The sequence below is a fragment of the Musa acuminata genome, chromosome BXJ2-2 (genome assembly GCF_036884655.1).
Source record: "Musa acuminata AAA Group cultivar baxijiao chromosome BXJ2-2, Cavendish_Baxijiao_AAA, whole genome shotgun sequence".
Lineage (NCBI taxonomy): Eukaryota > Viridiplantae > Streptophyta > Magnoliopsida > Zingiberales > Musaceae > Musa > Musa acuminata.
Window position 1 is genome coordinate 16,221,288 of NC_088339.1, and position 22,960 is coordinate 16,244,247.

Here is a 22,960-nt window from a genome sequence, read left to right on the forward strand (position 1 = left end):
TTAATACAAAGACATTAAGGAGATATCGAGGGGGAACTGTGCTCGACACTTTTGCTTGATGAGCTTAGCGACAATCAAACAGTCAAGGTCGATAGTGACGATGAGGCTTTTATAGGCTTAAAATGCTGGAGACCCAAATTGAGCTTGGATTGACCTATTATTAGTTTCTTTTTTTCTTTTTGCCAAAACAATAAGAGGCTACATACTATTAATAATCACAATAATCTTCATGGCTGGAATGCTCATTTGAAAAACATCTATTTTTCAATTAATCATTGATTGTTAGCATGTTTGATTCAAGAAATGCAACCGGAGGGGCACAAAGCATAGCATTAAAGAAAAATCAGAATCAATTCAACTCCTTAAGATTAGGCTGCTTTTATTTTTTATTTTTTATTTTTTTAGATTAGGCAGGCATTCTTACCACACAGTGGGTCGTACTGTTAGATTTGGATACGCTTTAATCCATATGAGACTCGAATCAGGTTCCAACTCGGATTCGGGCAAATTGTAAATCAAGTTGGACCAGCTCCAATCAACTCAGGTCCGGTTCGTTCCGGAAACCAATACGGCGTTCTAGGACCATCTATGCTTCACTAGGCCAACTGACCGCTTTAAGATGTCCCTATGAAACATTTAAGGGTAAAGAAGCTCCAATAGTAAACCAACGCGTGACATCATATTTGTCGGGTTTAACGGTGGATGTACTTTTGTTAAAAAGCGCTGAGAGAACAGAACAATCCCAATCCTTCGATAAAGGGATGACGCGTCTATCTCAACTCTCATAGGGTTCATCTTCTTCTTCTGCAGTCGTCCTGTTACGAAGGAGGAAGCTTAAGGTATAAATTCGTTTATCTTCGCTGTTTTGAGTAAGCTTTTACTGGTGCATTAGGCAAAGTTCCCTTCTTTTTCGTTATTCTCGCATTTTATATGCTTGCATTACGAGTTTTCATGCTTTCTTCGTCCAGAATTCGAGCAAGATATCATTTTTACCGTATACTAGGCGTTCGTTGATTTACCGAGTGCGGCTTATGCCAAATTCTCTTGATTTCCTGTTTTATGTGCTCAAATTTATCCCCGTTTCCAGGATTTTGTGGTTTTTTTGGTCCTAAATTAGAGTTAAGTTTCGATCGTTAAACCATTTTTATGGGGATGAATCATTTTAGGTTTTCGTCAAATCAGCAGCGAATCCATGGCGTCGCTGCAGCTTGCTGGTACTGGAAACCCTGCCGTCGCCAGAAGGTCTTTGCCGTCCATCCATGGGCTCCGTCTCTCTCCGTTCCCATTCAGGCTTCCTTCCTCAATTGGAGCTTGCGGAGGTGCACTTGAACGAAGGGGTTTTCGGGGTCATGTCGTGAGGGCCGCCACGGTTGTTGCTCCCAAGGTGCAGTTTTAGATTGTGTTGATTAGTTAAGCACCATTCTTGATGTTCCTCACTAGTTAGGTCATACTCATTTGCTAAAATATCTGATCTTTGGTCACTTGGAAATTGCGAGCTGGTATATTTTAACTTGAGTAGCTCTTGGAAGTCCATAGATTCATTATGTGCTAACCTAAAATGCTTTCAAATTTTCCTTGGAAGTCCATAGTTTCTTGATTTGGCAAAAATCTGGTGTTGCATAATGGATAGTTTTCATCTGTTCTAAAGGGCTATCTGTTATGGTATATAGCTGTTTGTGAATGGAATTAGTGAACTATATTCAAAACTTCATTTTATATATATATATATATATATATGAAAGGATATTTATTAGTTTTGTTTCCTTGCAATTGCGTCTATTGACTTTCCCCACTCCATGCATTAGCAGGAGCCTTGTTTCTTAAAATTGTCTGATAATCGTGTAATTTTCTTTCAGGAAATAAATTATGTCACCAATTTTACACTTCCTTCTACAAGGAGTGTTCAAACTGGTTCGAATTAAACCCGTTCTGGGTTGAACCGAATTGGAACAGTTCAGCTCGGTTGAACCGAATTAGAGAGGGGTTAGGTTGAACCGAACCGGAATCAGTTCAGACCTACCTAACTTAATTGGTTCATAACCGGTTAATCTTGTTTGGTTAACCGGTTAATCAATTCTTAATTTTAAGTAATTTAAAAAAAAAATATTTTTCAAATGAATCAGTTCAATTTAATTAAACCCAACCAAAATCTTGGTCTAATTGATCCGACAGTAGCAAAAGGTTTTTATCACAATTGTCATCCTAAACATTCTAAAAGATTTAATATCTAGCACCTATGAAAATGTGATATCTTCATGTCGCATTAACAATGATTAAGGTGAGGAAAAGAGGACAAATAGACAAGAGTGCACATTTATACTGTGCCTTGGGCCTTTGAGCTGGTGTGAACCTGTTAAGCACTTACGGCTATGAACTCAATCTGGCTAACATTTTTGAAATTAAAATCAGTTCGGTTCGGTCTACTGATTAACCGAACCAAAAAAAGTGCCCTCTCGAATTGGAACCATCTATGATCTTCAAAATCAAAGATGAACCAGTTTAGACCGAACTGGTTCAAGATTGGTTTGGTTTAGGTTCGGTTCAGTTCCAGTTCGGTTTTTAGGTGTGATTTGAACACCCCAACCTTCTATATTACTTCTACGAAGTCATTTTTATGTGCATTTGATACTTGTTTCCATTAATTCCTTATTTATTATATCAAGTAGTAGTTTTTCAGGAATATAATATTACTATAAATTAAGGATTCATTGGACCACATATGTTGATATCATGCACAGATCCTGATCCTAAAAATGCATGTTTTCTGTTGTATGCATTGTCTGTTATATGTTATGTTGATATACTTCTGTTAGTTTTTGCTCAGTACATTTCTGTCAAGCCTCTGGGTGATAGGGTGCTAGTTAAGATCAATACATCTGAGGAGGTGACTGTTGGTGGGATATTGCTGCCCACAACTGCTCAGTCAAAGCCTCAAGCTGGTGAGGTAGTTGCTGTTGGAGATGGAAGGACCATAGGCGACAACAAAGTGCAAATTGGTATTCAGGTTTGTTTCGTCTCTCTAATAGAGTCTGTACAAATTAATATTTAGTTAAGTTTCATCTCTCTATTTGAGTCTGTCTGTTAATTTGGTCTTGACAATTAATACATAGGCATACTGTTCAACTATACAACGGTATTAGTTAGCTTAGTTGGTAAAGACCTTGACAGTTTATCACAAGGTCCTGGGCTTGAATCCGTCCTCCACCATTTATCTTGTGCGGGGGGGAAAAAAAACTGTTCAGCTATCTTTCATTTTTTCTACTAATTGGACATCAATATGGGTGAAACATCACAGTTGAAGGTTCAAGTGAGAGAAAATTAGAAGGATAAGTAATTAAGTGGTTTGGTGTGCTCCGTTGACGTCACTCTTGCTAAATTGTTGTTGAACATGTGCTTGATTAACCTTGCCCAGTGGACAGTTATGTATCCAAAGCTTCTTGTACTATGCATCAAGCTTGTAAGCTAAATGTAACATTCAACTTGCTAACGTTTTCATTATTAATATTCACATTAAATACTAATGATATGTACTTTGACGTGAAAAATGTGGTAAATTTCTGATGTGAAGAATCTTTGTTGCATGTAGACGGGATCACAAGTAGTATACTCCAAGTATGCTGGCACAGAATTGGAATTCAATGGATCCAATCACGTCATCCTGAAGGAGGATGATATTGTCGGTATTCTTGAAGCTGATGATGTCAAGGATCTGAAACCCTTAAATGACCGTGTTCTAATAAAGGTTTGAGTTCCAAGCTTTTACATTTTCATGTTGAAACAACTAAGCTTTTGGTTGACCAGTTGAATCAAATATGAAGTACTTGAAATTTCCGATGCCTTTTTGTAGTTGTTCGTCTTCTGAAACCTGCTCTGATTTGACAGTATGTATAACACACAGAGGCAACGTCTTGTTTTTCTATTGCCTCAGGTTGCAGAAGCTGAGGAGAAGACAGCTGGTGGTTTGCTCTTGACAGAAGCGAGCAAGGAGAAGCCCTCCATTGGAACGGTGAAAATCTGATCTCTTTATTTTTTATTTCGACTCCTTGTCTCTAGCAACGATGCCTATAGGTTTCTTTTTTTTTTTTTTTTCCAAAAACAAAACTCTATTAAGGCTTTAAAATTCTCTGAGTCTGACCTAGACATAAGCAAGGGAAGTAGGATAGACCTCCTGCAGAAATATATCTGATCTAATTATCCTATCCTAAATTGCAGTCCAGTTTGCTGCAAGGTTTTCTCCCCAATATCAATGAGACATTTGAATTAGCAAAAAGGCCTCTAAGTTATTTAATGTCAGCAACAATATTATAACTTTTTTGCCATGGAGGAGTTTTATCTTCAACAATAATCTCCCACATCAGTAGAGAATCAGTTTCATTAAACAAACCTTGATGCAATCTGCAGTCTGCCAATAGTTGATGTCCTGCCTTGATGTTCCTAGGGTCTCTATTAACCCGACAACTAGCATCATCTAATGTTCATAAAGCTCGACGTCTTGACGAGTCCTCTGACTCCACCTAAGTCTGATGAGGCATAGCCCAGTGGTGGCTCTACCGAGTTCTTCCCACTCCATCCACATGTAACATTTTCCTATTCAAGCCTCTCACCATATCCCAATACAAGGTTGACTCCGATACCAAATATCACGACCCGGGTTTGATGGGCTAACTGACCCATCAATTTTGTTTTATCTAAATCTAAATTATTGGTCAAAATATTTAAGCTGAAATTGATAATGATATACTCATTATATTTTTATAAATCAATCTTAATTTTATCCACTTCTGATGTGGGATTAATTAGAGTGTTACATGAACCTGCTTAGTAGTGATATCGCATCATGGTTTAGAGTATAAATTTATACCTGTTCATCATTGCAACTTAGGCTAGGTCAGAAGCTTGATCTTGTTTGTTGCTCTTCGAGTAGAAATTTATACCTGTTCCTGATTGCACCTTGTGACAGGTTATTGCGGTCGGCCCTGGTCCCCTGGATGAGGAGGGGAACAGGAAGCCTTCGACGACGATCACCCCTGGCAGCACGGTGTTGTACTCCAAGTATGCTGGAAATGAGTTTAAGAGTGCTGATGGCTCGCTCTATATTGCTCTGAGAGCATCTGATGTGATGGCAGTTCTCTCTTGAGCTCTCTTTCTTTGCTAGCCCGAGGATTTAGACGACTAGGAAGAGAGACCCGTGCATGATTTTTGTGATGACATTAATGGTTTGCTCAATTTTAAGTTCTGAGATTTCTGTTGTTGTAACAAAAGAAAAAAACTTTTTCAGTCCAATGGATCTTAGTGCTTGATTTGTCATGTGGCATCCGTGGTGTATGGCCTCGAGGGTTAATGGAAACAAGAGCTTTATATTCATCACGTTGCTGATCGAGTCATGACAGTGAGAAGTGATTCATGGCTATATAGTTTTCATAAATAAATAAATAAGTAAAAGACAATATTTTAAATGAACATTGGTATGTTTCTTTTCCAAATTTGATGATCTTTATAATCGTTCTTAAAATTTAGTTTATCCGAGTGTGGGAGTTTGGGTTGGAAGGAAACCATCAGCCTCCATCGACGACATTCACTTTGGGGTTGTTTGACGTGGCACCGTGCCCTATGGACCTTACATCCACTTTGGTTGTAAGGAAGAACACTTAAGGATCAAAAGCAACCGTTTTTAACATTTGAGTCATCGACACTCCCCCATGGAGGTGACGTAAATAACGTCAAAGTCAAGATAATGTCATGAGTTTAATATTAGACATCTTCTTTAACATCGAGTCATCGTCGGAATAATACTAACATTACAACACTCCCCCACAGAGGACACATAAATAACGTCAAAATCAAAATAATGTCATGAGTTTTAACGTTAAGAGATCTTCCATGAAAGAAAAAACTTGGTCTTGATCATGAGTTTAACATTAGAGATCTTCCACAAAAGAAATATTTTAATGAGAAAAAGGATGGAAAAGTAATCAAAGCCCTCCATCTAGGGTATTATTTGTGTAGATGCAAAAAGTATTGACTTAGCATATAGGGTTTTGAGTATCGAATGATCGAACTTATGATCGCTTAAAGAGAAGAAAGAAGATATTCTAAATATTCGAGTAAGAGGGTTCAACGCAAGATTCAAAAGGTCTAAAAAAAATCTTGAAAATTATGAACGTTTAGAGTTCTCAAATAAGGAACGATATCCAAAACCCTATTTTATGGGTGTCGACCATTGTTTTGCCTTTGCTGCTTGACTCTTAAGTTTTTTATTAATTCGATTGACATATGACATAGAAGCCCTTTATAAAAGTCTCAAATACACTAACTAACTCACCAAGAAGAGCTCGTTGATACTCCAAACCCTGTGTTACGATTATTGGGCCCACCCTCCACTTACTTTTGTGATCTCCAATCGAACCTGCTTATCTCTTAACATCTGACTTTGTGATAAATAAACTCGAACTTGAACCATGGTTAGCTCTATGTAGGCAACGCAAATATGCATTAACGGCAGTCGATAGATACGATCTAAATTTATATTTTTAGTTGTCATGGATCTTCCGCTAATAAAATATGTGGTGCAAGATCCCTGTTGGTGTCATGTTTGATATCAAGTCTGCGCTTCGATTGCTAAGTTGTATTCCCGAATAAGATGTTTCGCACGCAGGTAAACTACATAAATGCTCATGCAACTTCCACTCCTTGGGTGATACACAAGAATCGAATGTTATTAAGCAACTCTTCGAAGAGCCCATCCGACATTACGATGAGTGCAATCATGGTGATCTCCTTAATGTCCACTCTTCAAAGCACCGGTGTTGCTTTGTCATTCTCCGACTCATCTCTGGATCTCTTAAATTTTTTTATACCTAAAAGTTGGAAGTTAGTAGATGAGAAATGATCTTCATCTATATTCTCACTTAAGGTAGTAGACGACTTAATCCAACACATGAAATATTAATAAAGATGTATCTTTCGCTTTGATACATGTAAAAACTTAAGTCTGATGTTAAATCTTGAATTTTGATGATAAAATCTATCTGCATTTTGAGTGATATAGAAAACTTTGATCAGAGAGATAATTAAAGTAGGATGAATCATATTGGGTTGGAGTGGAACATGTCAGAAGATTGGACATCGAGCCAGAGGATCAATCGACATATTGGCAGAAGGTTTCGGGCCATAGGTTCGGGTATCGAGCCAAGAAGAGCGAAAAGTACACTAAAGAAATTAAAGTTGCGGAGGTCAACTAGCCGATTGGGTAATAGGCCGCAAGAGAGGACGATGTGCCGAAGATTCGAATGAAGCACTAATGAATCAATAACATACCGGACAACATTTGATTTAGCTTTATAATAATTATCTAGATCGAAATAGGTTTTAAGTGTAATTGGGTTGGAATTGGGTCAACTCAATTAGAGGCCAATTGGACCTAAGTTTAGGTTATATTGGGCCAAGTGAAAAGCCCAATCAATGACCCAACAGGTGAAACCGTCAATGGCATAATCTCCGAGACTATGTCAGGTGGTGGTACTGCTAGTTTGGGCGATGATACCACCCAAACATAGTCTCCAAGACAGTGTTAGGTGGTGGTACCGCTAGTTTGGGTGGTGGTACAACCTAAACATATCTCCCAAGCAGTGGTACCACCAACCTAGGCGATGGTATCGCCCAATATTAGTGCTGCAAGCGGTGGTACCACGCAGCACAAGCGATGGTACCATCATGTCACGGACTTAGCTGGTTTTGCCTAAGTCGTGCGACACCCTTGGGTATTCGCCCACAAAGGTCAGCCTCCCCGAAGCCTCCAACGGTCCCTTAAGACCCACAAAAGAGAGAACGAGTTAGAGAAAATGCCTCATTCGAGATCCACAAGCAAACATTTTCAAAAACACTTCATAGACAATGCAAATTACAAACAGACTTTATAAGCTCTGAACAGTTACACAACAAAGTGTCACGGACAAACTTTGAAGCAGGATGTTCGATGTAATGCTTATGTATGTCCATATCTTTCGGTATATTCATGCTCTGCACAACATGTAGAGGGACGGCCGAAGGCCTAATAGTCCCATTTTAGTTAGGTTAGTGGCCGCTTTAGGCTTGTAAATTAAAGGTTGTGTCATGTGGACTCGTATAAGAGATCCTCGGTCTGTAATAGACCATTTTGACCTTTTGTTGTGTAACTATTCAGAGCTTGTAAAGTCTGTTTGTAATTTGCATTGTCTTTGAAGTGTTTCCTAGAATGTTTGCTTGTGGATCTTGAGTGAGGCGTTCTCTCTAACCCGTTTTCTCTTTTGTGGGTCCTAAGGGACCATGGGAGGCTTCGGGGAGGCTGGCCTTTGCGGACGGACACGCAAGGGTGCCGCACGACTTAGGCAAAACCAGCTAAGTCCATGATAAAAGGGTCAAAATAGTCCATTACAGACCGAGAATCTCTCACAAGTGTCCACATGACAGAACATTTATTTACAAGCCTAAAGTGACCACCAAATCCAACTAAAATAGGACTATTAAGCCTTGGTTGTCCCTCTATATGCTAGGCAAAGTATGAACATACCAAAAGACATGGACATACATAAGCATTACATCAAACATCCTGTTTAGAAGTTTGTCCGTGACATTCTCTCCCACTTATTCCTTCGATGTCCTCGTCGAAGCCTTTGCCGACACTGCAACTCCTTGCCTTTATTGAGTCTTCGATCTTCTGCTCTAGCTGCAATGCGCCTCCTGGCTCCCAGCTGCTCTTCGCTGCTGTTTTTGAGTAGTCGAACATTTGATCTGCAATGCTGCTTCAACTCGCCAATGACTCTGACTCTAGTATGGGGTTGGCTGAGTTGTGTTGATCCCTATTGGTTCCTGCGGATCCTCCAGATGAAGGAAAAGACCATCCTTACTGTGCTAGTTTCAAATGCCTCATGCTGCTTGAACTGGGTGGATGCTTGTTGGAGTTTTAACGAGCATCGTCTAGCAAACTTCTGAGGTTTTAGGTCCTTCCTCCATAAAATTTGCCTATTGACTCTTCTTTCACTTAGTTGTCACTTCCAAGTAGGTTCGCATCACTTTTGCTTTCGATTGGCATTTCGTTGGGAAATGAAGCGGACAATCTACTCTCAGTAGCACTGATCACCATTGGTGAGGATTTGACAACTATTGTCTTCCATTATCTTTGAAGGGTCTTTAAAACTGTGCAGAGCTCCTTCGCTGGATAGATAAGAGAATTGGGGTACTCGGTTTCGCCCATTCTCTTAAGGGTTGAGAAGGCAAAGGTTACTTGACTTCGCCCATCTCCTCGAGGTTGTACTCCATGCATCGAGCTGGTTACTGGCCTTCGCCTACTCTTTGCTCACACTTCTGAAGCACTTGAAGTGTTTGCACTCCTTGCGTTGAGTTAGCTACTGTGATTCACATTCTCAATACAATCGAACTTCTGGAATGCAAGAAGTTTTCACCCCAACTTGGAGTAATTCTCTAATAGATTTGGTCGCCTCTGGGATTGTACCGTCTTCTCCATCAACCCTACTGCCTACTCTACTGAGTAGCAAAGGTACAACACCGTGTATTGCCTGCTTCGTTCCTTGGTCATGCACTCTTGCATGACCCGAAGTCCTTCACTTTCAGCTATCTTGATGAGAAGCTCGTTGACACGGGACTTACAAAGTTCCTTGGCCTCTGCCCTTCAGCCTTGTCTTAGTACTTGGAGTTTGCCTCTGCATGCTCCACCTCCTCGGCCCCTTTCACAACTAAGCGCTCTCCCTCCATGAGAGTAAGGGATCAATGACTTTCACGAAAGTCCTACCTCTACGATACCATGGCGCTGCCATGCCCATGGCCCTACTATTCGTCGCCTCGCATCTGCATCCTTTTTCTTCATGATTAGTAGATATATCTTTATGGCACTCCTTTGAGTCTACCTCCATTCTAACTGATGCTTGATTTTGGGTAGCTAAGTCCCTTTGGACTCATTGTCGCTTCTTTGCCCCTTTCGATCCCCTGCTTCAACACCTCTGTGTTCTCCAAGCAGCTCCCTTTGGTCAATGGAAAGACAGACTGCAACTCCCATGCATGGTCTCTGCCATTGCATTATAGGGTTTGCACTGATTCTGTTCTCCTTAGCTTCCTTGGTAGCAATGTTCGCTTACTCGATCTTGTCCTCTGACTTGCCGAGCTCCCTTAAGCGAATATGGGCTCTGGAGCAGTCCAACTCTCCAGCTGCTTCGATCATACCTCTGCATGATCAAGTCCCTCCCATGGGACTCACTGGTACTTGCATTTAAACTTTTCCCTTGGTGGAACACAGCCCCCATATGCTGATGACCAAGGCTTTCATTCGATGCAAAATTTGATACACGCATGGAAGACCCACCTTTGTGGTACCATGGCCTTCACTCCTTGAATCCATAGCCCTTCTTGCTGTCGTGTTATTCATTGAATTGGAGCTTCCAATAGCTCCCGATCATACCTCCGTATGATCTAGTCCCTCACGGGACTATGTCGTGTGTATCGCATTGTCACGAACTATTCCACCACGATCTGCTATACCATGTCGCCTCCTGGTGACATCTCTATTGCATTATGATCCTTGTGGGATGAACTCGAATTGTGATCCCTCCATGTGTGGCCTCTGCCAATACATCGCAGGGTCTCTTCCACCTTCAATTTTGTTTGCTTCTTTAGTAATCAACCTTCATCCATCCACTCTTGGGTCACACCTAGATGAAGCATCGCTCTAGGACAGTCCGTCGCTTAGTAGCTCGCGAAGTCCCCCGACTTTGCTGCAATTAGTGCACTATTGTTTGGATCCTGGGCCTCTGCCCCTACCAGCACAATTTTCGCTGCACACCGCTTCCTTCATGGTAACTTGAATGGCAATACTATGGTATATTCTTCAAGAGTACCCGCCTCCGCGTCCTCTTACCCTGTGCCAAGGCCTTCTAAACCCAACTTCGCCTCCGCAAATTGAGTCACCTTAGTTCCTCCATCAAATACTTTTCCGAGATAAGGTGCGTGTGCCCAGAAGCTCCCTTCGTCTTTAGCACCATGCAAGATGAGTTCGCTCTGTCAGAATGAAGGACCCATGGAACAACATGATCCTGCTCTTGCCTCTGCAAGAGTTCATGTCCTTGACCTCTGTCCAAGGAAAGCAATGTGCCTCCGCTCCATGTTCCAACTTCTATGCTGGCTCCCATTATACGGCTTGGGTACTTCGCCAAGTTACACCCAAGTTGCTCCACTCCTCATTTTTGCGTTGAGTTGATGGTGGCCCTCGTGCCCACCATTCCACGGGTGAGCCCTCCCTTGAGTCCGATCTCCATATCGACTTTAACAGTGCCTTCATTTGTGTTGCTTTGGGTCGCTCTCCCACTTGATCTCGCAATGCATCCACCAATGCATTCTCTCAAGCGAGATCATGCGACGACTCCTCGCTGCTTGCTCGGTCCATTGAGATTCGTGGAGTTATTGTTTGTTGAGGTACTCCTCCTCAATATGTATGGTCTGTTGCATATGATTCTCCCTCTAGGGAGCCAGGACTTATCCCTCTTGGATATCTATCCCGTTGGAGCAACATCTCTATTCATTTCGGAGACCACCATCCCCTTGGACTACTCCGATTTGTTGAACAAACTGCACATTGTTCTGCCTCCTGCAAACGCACTTGCTAGATTGCGACTCCACATCAATACAACCCCCGCTGCACTACTCAAGGCCTAGTAACATGCTAAACTCATTGCACACTTCAGCCTCCTACGGATGTATCCTTCACATGCCGAAGAGAAAGTTTCAATGCTCCATGGCGCCGAGTTTCGATCGCCTTGGGATGGCCGCGAACATTACATCGTCCGCATACAAGCCCATGCATTAGTACTGAATTCTTCGAGTTAGCAATTCCCCTCACCTCTATGAGCTTTGCACAACTCTTTCGGTCACTGAATAACTCATTCCACCATGCATGGTCTCATCATTTACCAAGCACCTCACTTGCCTTGAGCACCATCAAGTATAGTTGTCAACGTTGAGCCGTAGCTCAAACTCAGCCATCTCACCCTTTGTGCGCTCCATATTCTTCCAAGCTTGCCTGTTCTCGTGGTGCCTCTTGCGTAAAGGGTTGGTCATTCCTCTGAATGCCAATCTCAGATGCCTGCTCCTTCGAGCGACTCTTTTCCCTACATCTCCATGCCCGTTTTCCCCCAAATGATCACGCGTGTGCTGACTGCCCTCAACGCAGCCCCGCTAGGTCCCCCACGTTTGCATGCTAAGTGTTCCTATGAGTGCTTGTCCCACTCTAATACTATCTGTCACGGACTTAGCTGGTTTTGCCTAAGTCGTGCGGCACCCTTGCGTGTCCATCCGCAAAGGTCAGCCTCCCCGAAGCCTCCCATGGTCCCTTAGGACCCACAAAAGAGAGAACGGGTTAGAGAAAATATCTCATTCGGGATCCACAAGCAAACATTTCTAAAAACACTTCATAGACAATGCAAATTACAAATAGACTTTACAAGCTCTGAACAGTTACACAACAAAGGGTCAAAATGGTCCATTACAGATCGAGAATCTCTCACAAGTGTCCATATGACATAACCTTTATTTACAAGCCTAAAGCGACCACCAAATCCAACTAAAATGGGACTATTAAGCCTTCAGCTATCCCTCTACATGCTAAGCAAAATATGAACATACCAAAAGACATGGACATACATAAGCATTACATCAAACATCCTATTTAGAGGTTTGTCCGTGATAGTCAGGACCCAAGAAACCCAGGATGAGACCTTTTTTGGCTCCAATTTTGAAGCTATTTGGGGTCTATAAATACCCCAATTATTCCTGCATGGGATAGCAAGTATTGAGAACAAAATTGAGTTGAAAAAGGGGGAAAGAAAACTTAAAAAAAATTGAGAAACTCTCTTAGGATTTAGGATAACTTCTTCCTAGTTTTTAGAAGTTCGTCTAAAGGGAGAAATGAGGTCTAAGAAAGAGAGGCTTGTAAGGGATGTCTCCTAAACCCATGAAAAGAAGAAAGAGTGTAAAAGAGTAGTTGATCTTCACCCATTGAAAGAAGATCGTTAGTGGATGCCCATGGCATCGATGGAAGAGGAATCAAGAGTGGATATAGGTCACGACGACCGAACCACTATAAAAATCTAGTTTACATTGACTTCAAGTCCTTTACTTTAAATTGCAAACTGATTTCTTACTTTCACTATGCTTTCGTATGTTTTCAAAGTTTAACATTTTCGATATAAGCTTTTATCGTATAAAGATTTTTAAATCGACGTGATTTTATTGTTGCACTAATCATCCCCCCTCCACCCCCTCTTAATGCCGACTTAATCCTAATAGTTGGTATCAAAGCCATGTGTTATTTTCTCATTTGGTTTAACACCCAAGAGAAATGATAATTTTTGGCTTTTAAGAGGGTCACTCTATCATTCGTCCTCATATGTTCAATGGGACGGACTACACTTATTGAAAAACCCGAATGAGAGTTTTCTTGCTTTCTATAGATTTAAATTTATGGAATATTGTCGAAAGCAGTTTTCAAAAGTCCTCTACTCCAATGAATGAATGAATGTAATAATTTGAAGAAGAAAACTTTCTTTTTTAAATGCTAGAGCTATGAACGCTCTATTTTATGCTTTGGATAAAAAAGAATTCAATCGAGTTTTTATTTACGAAACGACTTATGACATTTGGCATACACTTGAAATTATTGAATCTCGGATTTTGATGATCAAACCAACTGCCCAATTTGGTGGTACCACCGCTTGACACACTGTCACTAAGCGGTACCACCATTCAGTTTAGCGGTACCACCACCTGATAGCCTCGAAGACCGAGTTTTTTGAGTTTTCCAACTCACAAGTGGTTTTATCACCTGTTTTGGTGGTGCCACTGCCTAGCCCAACATTTGGGTCATTGAACGGGCCTCCCAATTAGCCCAAATCACTCCCAATTTAGGCCCAATTGACCTCTAATTAGTTAGTATTATTTCACCCCAATACCGACTTAATTAGACCTAAACTAACTCGATCTAGGTATAAACGATTACAAGCGAATCCCATATTATCCGACATGTTATTGATTTATCCGGTGCTTCGTCCGATCCTTCGGCACATCATCCTCTTTTGTGGCCTTTTGCCCAATCGGCATGTTGACTCCGCAACTCCGATCTCCTTGGTGTAATGTTTGCACTTCTAGGTCTGATGCCCGAATTTACGACACGAAGACTTCTACCGACACGTTGACTGATGCTCTAGCCCGACGTCCAATCTAATGACATGTTTGTTCCGGCCCAATGTCTGATTCCTCCTGCTTTAATCATTTTGCCTATTCTGATCGAAGCTAGTCCTATGTCACTTAAAATGCAGATTAGATCATACACATCAATTGATTTCATCATCAAAATCCAAGATTCAACAATCTCGCCCTTTTTTATGATGATAACCAATTGATGACAGAGATTAAACTAAACTCCCTCTATCAATATGCCATATTGATAGAACCTTGAATTCATTTTAAAGCAATCATGATCCACATTAAATGTAATACATCATATAATCAAGGTACTTTAATATTGCATACATCATGAGTATAACCAATTAATCATATCATTGCATGCAACATAAAATCATGGGTAATCAAAATATCCAAGTATATCATTGCATGTATGATTATCATCATAACTTCTCCCCCTTTGTCATCAACAAAAAGGAGAAGTGCAACTTTCGTGATTTAGTGCAGTGGAAAACTTTCGACGATTTAAAACGACGTTCGTACGATGAAATCATTTCCGATGTAAAACCGTTTTTGGAAACTTAACTTGAAAGCGAGTTCGTAAAGGAGTGCAGCAAAAATAATGAGGAAGTAAAGCACGTATGGAGGTTTGCAGTAAGATAAGCAGCAAGAATAAATGCAAACCAGAGAGCACCGCAATTTTAGAGTGGTTCGGTCAATCTTGACCTACATCCACTTTTAGCTTCCTCCTCCGACGAGGTCACCGACGTCCACTAGAGGCCTTCCTTCAATAGGCGAAGACCAACCACCCTTTTACAATTTCACTCTTTTTGACTAGCTTAGGAGACAACCCTTACAGAATTTTCACTCCTATCTTGAATGATCGAAACTTGGAAGAAAAGAGGGAGAACTTTTAGCTTATACAACACTTTTGAGCTGTAAAAATCATAGAGTAAGATTGGATTTTTGGTGCCCTTTTATGTAGGAAAGGGTGGGGTTTATATAGGCCCCAAACTGGTTTGAATTTGGAGCTCAAAAATATCATCTTCCAGATATTTGGGGTCCTGGCGATACTACTGTCATAACTGGGCGATACTAGCTCTCAAAGACCGAGCTCAGGTGGTACCATCGCCTAGTCTCGCTCGGAGACTGAGCCCAGGCAGTACCACCGCTTGATAGGGGCGGTACCGCCGCCCAGTCTCGCTCGGAGATTGAGCCTAAGCGGTACCACCACCTGACCTGGACGGTTGCACCACCCAGCTTTCCTGGGAGATTGAGCTCCCAAGCGGTGCCACTGCCGACCAAGAAATCTAGGTCCGAATGGGCTAATCCATTTAGCCCAATTTGGGTCTGTCAAGGGCCCAATTGCCCCCAGATTAAGTTAATGGGATCACCTCCCATTCTTAGCTTAATCTACATGCTAACTATGATATTTCTTAAGACATTTACTACAACTTGCTCCGGTGCGTCAATTGCTTCTTTCGGCGAGCTTCCAGCGAACTTCCGGCGAACATCCGACGAACCCTCGGCGATGCTTCGACGGACTTCTGGCCAACTCCTGGACTTGCGACGATCCACTTGGCAAGTTCCGACAAGCTTCTTTGGCAAGCTCCTGGACTTCTTGGATTTGTTTGCGTAGAACCTCCGACGATTGTCCGGACTTCCGTCGAACTCTCGAACCCCCAACGTGATTATGGTCTTGACTCCGGTGCAACTCCTACTGCATGTCATACTTCCATCGTAGTTAATCCTGCATACTTTTCTCAACATATGGATTAGATAACAAATGACAATTGACTTCATCATCAAAATATGAGATTCAACAATCTCCCCCTTTTTGATAATGACAATCAATTGATAACGGGGTTAACCTTAACTCCCCCTATCTATATGCCATACTTGAGATAAGTCATTCTTGAATTCAAAGCCTTTGAATTCAAGAGACATTAAGATCATTTAACCTTATCAATACTCCCATCATGATTCCTATAATGATGTATTTCTCTGAAAATGATGTCAAGGCTTGACATCCATTTTCAGGTTTTACATTTCAAATGTGAAAGATAGCAATCGTAGCAATTCATTATATAGTAAGATATCAACATATAAAACTGCGATGTAAGTTCTTGATATCTTAACATAATACAAACGTTTCAAGTGTTTAACAATCATAGCATTTCATCACATGACAAGATATCAATTTGTAGAATTGCAATGTATGTTCTAGATATCTTAACATAATGCAAATATGACAATAACATAGTGCAAATATGGCATAGTGCAAATATGGCAATCATAGCAATTCTATCACCAATTTATCATATATTTCGATGCAAGCTTTTGATATTTTAATATAATTCAAATTCAAATATGGCACTCATAGCATCAATTCATATATTTCTCATTCAAATATGGCACTCATAGTATCAATTCATATATTTCTCCCCCTTTGTCATCAACAAAAAGGAGAACGATATTAGCAAATTTTAACTAGGTTTATGTCATTTTTCAATAATGAGTGATAGGATACCAATTAAACAAATATCTCAAGGAAAACATGACATGGAGATAGCTTTCATTACTTCTTCCACTTTATTTGTTATTATCTTTTTGCATGAAGGAGGAAAGCTATTTGTGAGCTTACTCGAAGGAAGTTAAAATTGATAAGATATTAAAGCACGTTTCATTTTTACAAGGATCAAGATATGTGTGTGAATCAAATCCTTGCACATAAAACTATTTCTCAAAAGATATAAGAAGAAATCGTCAAATCCATTTCTCGAAAGATATTTTTCATATGATAAGTCTATGAGAGATGCATTTGCTAGTTGATTTCATATATCAAAAATCAATGATGTGAATCCAAAACTCAATATGACATATGTTTATTAAGTTCGGAAGAGAATAATGTATCGAGAAAATCCAATTGTTAGGATCAAGAAGATCTGAAAATGAAATTTAACACTTTCATGCATTCGGATGAGGTTTTGCTATAGATTTTCAAATTCAAAAATGAAGATAAAATATGCTTATTATCATGGAAATTTTTGTATCCAAAACACATAATTTCCAACATGTAATTAAGGCATGTAATTGTGCAAAATCATCATGGCAATTAAGTGATTTGATCATTAAATCAAAAAGTCCGAAAAATAATCTTAACAAGTTCTCTTCTAATGAAATCAAATTGTTCTTCACTTAGAGGTTTTGTAAAAATATCAGCTAGTTGATGCTTAGTATCAATGAACTCTATGATTACATCATGATTAGTGACATGATCACGTATAAAGTAATGTCTAATATCAATATGTTTTGTTCTTGAGTGTTGAATGAGGTTGTTTGTTAAACATATTACACTTGTGTTATCATATTTAATGGGAATGTTTTTAAGAAGGACTTTATAATCTTCTAATGTGTTTTTCATCCACACAACTTGTGCACAGCATGCATTAGCTGCAATATACTCAGCTTCGGTTATTGATAGTGCAACCGAGTTTTGTTTCTTAGATGCCCAGGAAACAAGGGAATGTCCCAAAAATTGACATGTTCCTGATGTGCTTTTTCTATCTAGTCTACACCAAGTAAAATCTGCATCAGCATAAGCAATTAACTCAAAATTCTTGAATTTTGGATACCATAATCCTAGATTTGTAGTACCTTTAAGATATCTAAGTATTCTTTTAACCGCTTTGAGATGAGATATCTTAGGGTTCAATTGAAACCTAGCATGAAGCTTTCTCCACTTATATCAACTTCTAACTTAGTGGAGGTGCTCATAGGAATGGTAATAGCTTTTGAGCTATCCATATTAAATCTTTTCAGCAGATCTAAAGTATATTTAGTTTGACTAATAAAGATGCCATTGCTTAGTTGCTTAATTTGTAAGCCTAAGAAAAAGGTTAATTCTCCCATCAAACTCATTTCAAAGTCGAGACTCATGGTTTTAGCAAAAGATTCACAAAGAGATTCATTCGTAGAACCGAAGATAATATCATCAACATAAATCTGAATAATGAGAAAATTATTTTCAAAATTCTTGATAAACAATGTAGTATCGACCTTGCCTTTTGTGAAATTATTTTCAATAAGAAAAGTACTAAGTCTATCATACCAAGCCTTTGAGGCTTGTTTTAAACCATAGAGAGCTTTAGTTAATTTAAATACATGATTAGGGAGGCTATTATTTTCAAATCCGGGAGTTTGTTCAACATAAACTTCTTCAGAAATAAAGCTATTAAGAAAAGCACTTTTAACATCCATTTGAAACAACTTAAAATTATTATTACTAGCATAGGCAAGGAGCATCCTTATGACTTCTAATCTAGCCACAAGAGCAAAGGTTTCTTCATAATCGATACCTTCTTCTTGGTCGAAACTTTTGGCCACTAATCTAGCCTTTTTTCTAACCACAATACCATATTTATCTTGCTTGTTTCTAAAGATTCATTTAGTACCAATAACTAAATGGTCATTTGGCCTAGGAACAAGCTTCCACACCTCATTTCTCTCAAATTAATTTAACTCATCTTGCATTACGATAATCCATGAATCATCTTTCATGGCTTCATCAATACATCTAGGTTCAATTTGGGAGAGAAAAGCGGTGTTAGCACAAAAATTTTTAAGAGAAGAATATATTTGAACCCCCTTAGATGTGTCTCATAGGATTAGCTCCTTAGGATGAGCATCAACATACTTCCAATCCTTGGGTAAGGATGTTTCAGAAGTGGATACATCCAAGTTGCTAGTTGGAGAAGGGGTTTCATTTAAATTCAAAGAATCAAAATGAACATCATCATCAAAATCATTTTTCTTGATTTCGGAAATCTTATTGATAACAACGTGAATGGATTCTTCTATAATTAAAATTCTTTTATTGAAGATACAAAAAGCTTTAAAAACCAAAGAATAACTAAGAAAAATTCCTTCATCGGATTTAGCATCAAATTTTTCTAAGACATCTTTTTCATTCAAGATAAAACACTTATACCAAAAACTTTAAAATATGAATCATTGGGTTTTTTATTGTTCCACAACTCATAAGGAGTTTTGGTGAGTAAGGGTCTTACTAGAATTCTATTCAAAATATAGCATGTAGTGTTTACGGCTTCGGCCCAAAAATATTTGGGTAGGCTATGTTCATTCAACATGGTTCTTGCCATTTCTTGTAAATTTTTATTCTTTCTTTCTACTACTCCATTTTGTTGAGGATTTCTTGGAGTAGAAAAGTTGTGGTTGTATCCATTAGATTTATAAAATTCTTGGAAATCACGGTTATGAAATTCACCACCGTGATCACTTCGAATTGATGAAATCATAAAACCCTTTTTATTTTGAACAAGTTTACAAAACTAGGTGAAATATCTAAAGCATTCATTTTTGTGTTTCAAGAAATAAGTCCATGTGTATCTACTATAGTCATCTACAATGACAAAGGCGTATTTGCTACCTCCTAGGCTTGATGTAGAGATTAGTCCAAACAAGTCCATATGAATCAATTGTAAGGGCCTAAAGGTGCTTATTTGATTCTTAGATATGAAACTACCCTTAATTTATTTTCCTAATTGACAAGCATCACACACATTATCTTTGATGAACTTGATACGAGGAATTCCTCGTACAAGTTCTTTATATGATATTTAAGTGATTAGTTTTATGCTAGCATGACCTAATCTCCTATGCCAAAGCCAAGCATCCTCATTCAAAACCGAGAAACACATTTCATTGCAAAGATCATTGATGTCAATGGTGTCAATCATAGATGTGTTTTTATGTGGTTTTTCAATGATGCAAGTATTAGATTCGAATTTGATGATATATCCTTTATTATATAATTGACTAATGCTCAAGAGGTTATGTTTTAAACCATCAACTAACAAAACATCTTCAATAAAGAAGTTGGATTTGTTACCTATGATTCCTTTGCCAATGATTTTACCCTTGTTGTTGTCTCCAAAGGTGACATAGCCTTCGTCTATGCTAGTGAGCCTAGAGAATTGAGATGGATCTCTGGTCATATGCCTTGAGCATCCACTATTAAGGTATCACCTCTTGCTCCTAGCTTGTGATGGTGTATGTCTCTACAAGAAAGGATAATTTTTAGGTACTCATTTACTTTTGGATGCCTCAAAAACTGATCTACATTGTTTATTATGTTGTATAGAGTTATCATGGTTCCTTTAGGAACCCAAATCAGTTTGTTCGGGCTAATTTTCTTGAATGGACAATGATACGTTTTATGTTCATATTTACAGCAAAAGTTACATTTGCTTTGGTGTCGAACATGTAAGATAGGGCCTTTTATGAAGGTGGTTGAATTTTGGTGAGGACTTCTCACAAATCCGATTCCACTTCTTTTGGGAACGTGACCCTTATTTGTAAGGATCATATTCAAAGACTTGCTACCAACCTCAAATTTCTTCAAGGTGTCCTTAAGTAGCAAGTTCTCTTTTTGGAGAGTTTCTATATCATGGCATTTTATACATGGAGCTAAACTATCATGATATTCAGTTTTTAATTTATCGAAATTACTAATAAGACTATCATGCTCCTTTTTTAATAATTTATATTTTCTACTAATTGTTTTGCATTCATCAAATAAGTCATGGAAGGCATTTAATAATTCATCAAATAATAAATCTGCATCAATTAAATTTGTTACCTCCTCTCCGATGGCCATTAGGGCATAATGAGCAACTTACTCGGTGTTGGACTCCTCTTCTTCGGATGCGCTCGAGTCATCCCATGTTGCTTTGAGTGCCTTCTTCTTGAATGTTCTCTTCTTGGCTTGGGGACAATCACTTTTGTAGTGTCCTGACTTTTTACACTCGTAGCAAATAACTTGATCCTTTTTAGGTCAAATTTTTTTTTTGTATTATTTTTAAACTTGTTTCTCTTAATGAATTTTTTGAATTTCTTTGTTAGAAGTGCCAAGTCATCGTCACAGTCCTCATCACTTGAGTTTTCTCTCAAGTGGTCATCTAAAGTTCTAAGTGTCATATCCTTCCTGTTCTTTGGAAGGATGTCTTCTTGCTCTTCATGAGCCTTGCAAGTCATTTCATAGGTCATTAATGACCTGATTAGTTCTTCAAGAGGGAAGTTGTTTAAATCTTTAGCCTCTTAAATAGCAGCGACTTTAGGGTCCCAACTCTTAGGAAGGGATCTTAGAATCTTATTTATGAGCTCAAAATCCGAAAAACTTTTGCCGAGTCCTATTAGACCATTGACGACATCCGTGAAAAGGGTGTACATATCGCCAATAGTCTCGCTTAGTTTCATTCGGAAAAGTTCAAAAGATTGATATTTGACTCTTTCACTCTACTTGTGCCTTCGTGAGTCACTTCGAGTGTATGCCAAATATCAAACACGGTTTCACAAACCGAAACACGATTGAACTCATTTTTATTAAGCGCACAAAATAAGACATTCATAGCCTTTGCATTAAGAGCAAAAGTCTTCTTCTCCAATTTATTCCAATCGATCATTGGAAGAGAAGACTTTGAAAATCCATTTTCGACAAGATTCCAAATTTCAAAATCTATTGAAATAAAGAAGATCCTCATTCGGGTCTTCCAATAGGTGTAGTCCATCCCATTGAACATGGGTGGACGTGTAATAGAGTGGCCCTCTTGGTTTCCGGTGTATGACATCTCTCTTGGGTTTTAATCCGTTTGAGAGTTAACCCCGCTCTGATACCAATTGCGGATCAAGAGCACTAAGGGGGGGGGGGGGGTGTGAATTAGTGCAGCGGAAAACTTTCGACGATTTAAAATGACATTCGTACGATGAAATCGTTTCTGACATAAAACTATTTTCGGAAACTTAACTTGAAAGTGAGTTCATAAAGGAGTGTAGCAAAAGTAATGAGGAAGTAAAGCACATATGGAGGTTTTCAGTAAGGTAAGCAGCAAGAACAAATGCAAACCAGAGAGCACCGCAATTTTAGAGTGGTTCGGTCAATCTTGACCTACATCCACTTTTGGCTTCCTCCTCCGACGAGGTCACCGATGTCCACTAGAGGCATTCCTTCAATAGGCGAAGGCCAACCACTCTTTTACAATTTCACTCCTTTTGACGGGCTTAGGAGATAACCCTTACAGAATTTTCACTCCTCTCTTGAATGATCGAAACTTGGAAGAAAAGATGGAGAAGAACTTTTAGCTTATACAACACTTTTGAGCTCTAAAAATCACAAAGTAAGATTGGATTTTCGGTGCCCTTTCATGCAGGAAAGAGTGGGGTTTATATAGGCCCCAAACTGGTTTGAATTTGGAGCTTAAAAATATCATATCCTAGATTTCCTGAGTCCTGGCGGTACTACCGCCATAATTGGGTGATACTACCTCTCGGAGACCGAGCTCAGGTAGTATCACCACCTGACAGGGGCGGTACCACCGCTAAGTCTCTCTCGGAGACTGAGCCCAGGCGGTACCACCACCTAACAGGGGCGATACCACCGCCCAGTCTCGCTCGGAGACTAAGCCCAAGCGGTACCACTGCCTAACTTGGGCAGTTGCACTACCCAGCTTTCTTAGGAGACTGAGCTCCTGGGCGGTGCCATTGCCGACCCAAGCGGTGCCACCGCCGGCCAAGAAATCTGAGTCCGAATGGGCTGATCCATTCGGCCCAATTTGTGTCTGTCAAGGGCCCAATTGCTCCCAGATTAAGTTAATGGGATCACCTCCCATTCCTAGCTTAATCTACATGCTAATTATGATATTTCTTAAGACATTTACTA

General features: G+C 39.5%; 1 protein-coding gene across 2 annotated transcripts; it reads left to right on the forward strand.

Annotated features, from left to right (window-relative positions):
• Nucleotides 1-744: 744 nt before the first annotated feature.
• LOC135581986 (20 kDa chaperonin, chloroplastic-like) lies at nucleotides 745-5,307 on the forward strand. Of its 2 annotated transcripts, none has more exons than XM_065094923.1 (6): nucleotides 745-839; nucleotides 1,167-1,384; nucleotides 2,825-3,004; nucleotides 3,587-3,742; nucleotides 3,929-4,006; nucleotides 4,961-5,307. In XM_065094923.1, exons 2-6 carry the CDS (start codon nucleotides 1,193-1,195, stop codon nucleotides 5,135-5,137), a joined length of 783 nt encoding a protein of 260 aa, XP_064950995.1. In that variant the 5' UTR covers nucleotides 745-839; nucleotides 1,167-1,192; the 3' UTR covers nucleotides 5,138-5,307. The 2 variants fall into 2 exon arrangements, with proteins under 2 accessions (XP_064950995.1, XP_064950996.1); XM_065094924.1 differs by having other exon boundaries at nucleotides 774-839; nucleotides 1,183-1,384.
• The last annotated feature ends 17,653 nt before the right edge of the window (nucleotides 5,308-22,960 follow it).